The sequence below is a fragment of the Galeopterus variegatus genome, unplaced genomic scaffold (assembly GCF_000696425.1).
Source record: "Galeopterus variegatus unplaced genomic scaffold, G_variegatus-3.0.2 Scaffold926, whole genome shotgun sequence".
NCBI classification, from domain to species: domain Eukaryota; kingdom Metazoa; phylum Chordata; class Mammalia; order Dermoptera; family Cynocephalidae; genus Galeopterus; species Galeopterus variegatus.
In genome coordinates this window covers 194,251-196,500 of record NW_007727037.1, presented here as the reverse complement: position 1 = coordinate 196,500, position 2,250 = coordinate 194,251, and the positions used below count along the sequence as shown (strand labels likewise).

Here is a 2,250-nt window from a genome sequence, read left to right as displayed (position 1 = left end):
CGAGACTCCCGCGAAGCGCCAACCCCGCGCTTGGGGCTTGTCCTCGAGCCGAGCCCCGTGCCCGCGAGCCTCCCGGACCCCTTTGTGCGACCGGAGGCGGCGGCGGGAACGGCCATGGCGGCCAACGTGTACCGGGTGGGGGGTGAGTACCGGGCGCAGGGGTGCGGGGTCCGGGACGGGAGAGGTTGGGGGCCGGGGCTCGAGAGGCTCGGCAGCCGGCGGCGCGGGGAGCAGCGTCGGGAGCGGCGTGGACCGGGGCGCGGACCGGAACCGGAACCGGGAGTTCGGGGAGCGAGGGTGCGGGGACGGCGACCCGGCCGGGCGCCGAGACTGCCGGAGAGGCTGAGCGCTGCCCCGACGGCACTCTCCGGGCAGCGTCGGGGACCCCGGGGCGGGGAGTGGGCTTGAGAAACTGATTCCGAAGGAGATGACAGGGCAGGGAGGACGCTAGGGACGGGGCGACGGGTCGGAAGAGAGCCGCCCGGAGGTCTCCTCTCCCCAGGAGTTATCGTGAGCCTCGGTTTGCAAAGCTGGGGGCCCTGCGCTGAGTGAACGATTGCTCACTCGCCGAGACTGGGGTGCAGCTAACTCCATCGCTTAGTTGTGGGGACTGCAGGGGAACCCCTGCTTCTTGTCTCTTCCTTAAGTCTCGTTTTTGAAGCTAGGGACCTGATTACAAAACTAGGTGCGGCATGTGGGGGGGGGGAGGGGGCATCCTTATTTTGTTTTAGTCTCCCCACTTCCACGTCTCAGCGTCCGCTCTTCCTGGACCCTTGTCTTCTTTTGGTCCACTCAGGCTGAGTTTCTCTCCTCCCACCCTGGTGCTCCGCTCTCCCACCTCCTCTGATCTTCCCGGTTTCTCCCCACCCCCTCCTACAGATTACGTCTATTTTGAGAACTCCTCCAGCAATCCTTACCTGGTTAGACGGATTGAGGAGCTCAACAAGGTGAGTGGAACAGAATTCACACCGCCCTCCCCCCCTTGGTCTCTTTCTTCTGAGGTCTCTAACTTCAGGTGGGCGAGAGGACCCTATCCTAAGTACCCATTCATATTCATTCATTCTGTGTATTCAGGAAAAGCTATTGAGAGCTTAGTGGAAACTTTACTATTCTGTCTCTTGGGGGCAGTGGAAAGGGATTGGAAGTCTGTCCCTGAATGTAAGTCTTTACTCATAATTTTTTGAGCTTTTTTACTTAGGTCCCTTAGAAACTTACTTACTGTTATTAGTCTCTTTGTGTATTGCCACTTTCAAATGACCAATTTTCACTGCCACATTTTTTCCCTCTTAGACTGCAAATGGAAATGTGGAGGCAAAAGTTGTCTGTCTTTTCCGGCGAAGGGACATTTCTAGTAGCCTCAACAGCCTGGCTGATAGTAATGCCAGTGAGTGTCTTCATCCTCTTCATCTCCCCCTCCCCATGATCTGAAGCCTGGGCATGTTCCTGCAGGTGTTTTCCCTGGTAGCATGCCCAAGGCAGGGGTGTGGGTTTGGGGGTGGGAAATGCCTGGTCTGCAGACAGAGGCCTGTTTTTACACGTTGGGGTTGGAAGCAGGGTGGAGGGACCATGATAAGGAAAGGCAGAATACGGTTTGTATGTGAGAGAGGGAGAGAGGTGATAGTATTTATATAGAGGATGAGGAAGAGCTTTAGAGAAGCAGGACGCTTGGGGGGGGACAGTTTTAGGTATGTTAGTGGGTGGTGACTGTGAGGGTCAAGGTGAAGAGGAAGAGATCGTATTGAGAAGCCCGCATAACAGGGAAGAGGGGAGAGGATAGAAAGCTAGGGGATGGTGGGAAAGTTTTCTTGCACTGTTTCTTAACCTCTCCCATTTCCCCTTCTGTCCATTTTACATGTTTCCCTTTTCCTCTTTCATTATCCTTAAGCTCTCCTTTTTTAATAAAAATATACTTCCTTCAGTTTTCCTTAACTGCTTTGATCCCCCCCCCCCCACACACACACCTTGTTTCGCCTTCCTAAATTATTTTCTTTTTTCTGGCTGCTTTGGGCATGAAGGCGTTAATGAGGAGCTGGGCTTACCAAGTTCCCTGGCCCTTTGGGGTTTCCAGCCCCATCTGGCAGGGGCTGACCTTGGCCTTGTCCAATCAGATGGGGTGTGGGGGGTGTGGTCCCCCTTGCCTTAGCCCTGGATTTCCGGAGCTCACAGGCGAAGGGCGGAGTCTAGTGCACCTCCCCCCCCCCCCCCCCCACACACACCTTGTTTCGCCTTCCTAAATTATTTTCTTTTTTC

General features: G+C 55.6%; 1 protein-coding gene across 1 annotated transcript in view; it reads left to right on the top strand.

The window, feature by feature from the left end:
• The first annotated feature begins 6 nt into the window (after window positions 1–6).
• The window catches only part of MTA2 (metastasis associated 1 family, member 2), an 8,101-nt gene continuing 5,857 nt past the window's right edge, over window positions 7–2,250 (top strand). Inside the window, exons 1-3 of the mRNA XM_008573482.1 lie at window positions 7–142; window positions 880–947; window positions 1,291–1,384. Coding sequence (XP_008571704.1) covers window positions 115–142; window positions 880–947; window positions 1,291–1,384 — 190 coding nt within the window. The 5' untranslated portion in view covers window positions 7–114. The remainder of the gene's footprint in view (window positions 143–879; window positions 948–1,290; window positions 1,385–2,250) is intronic.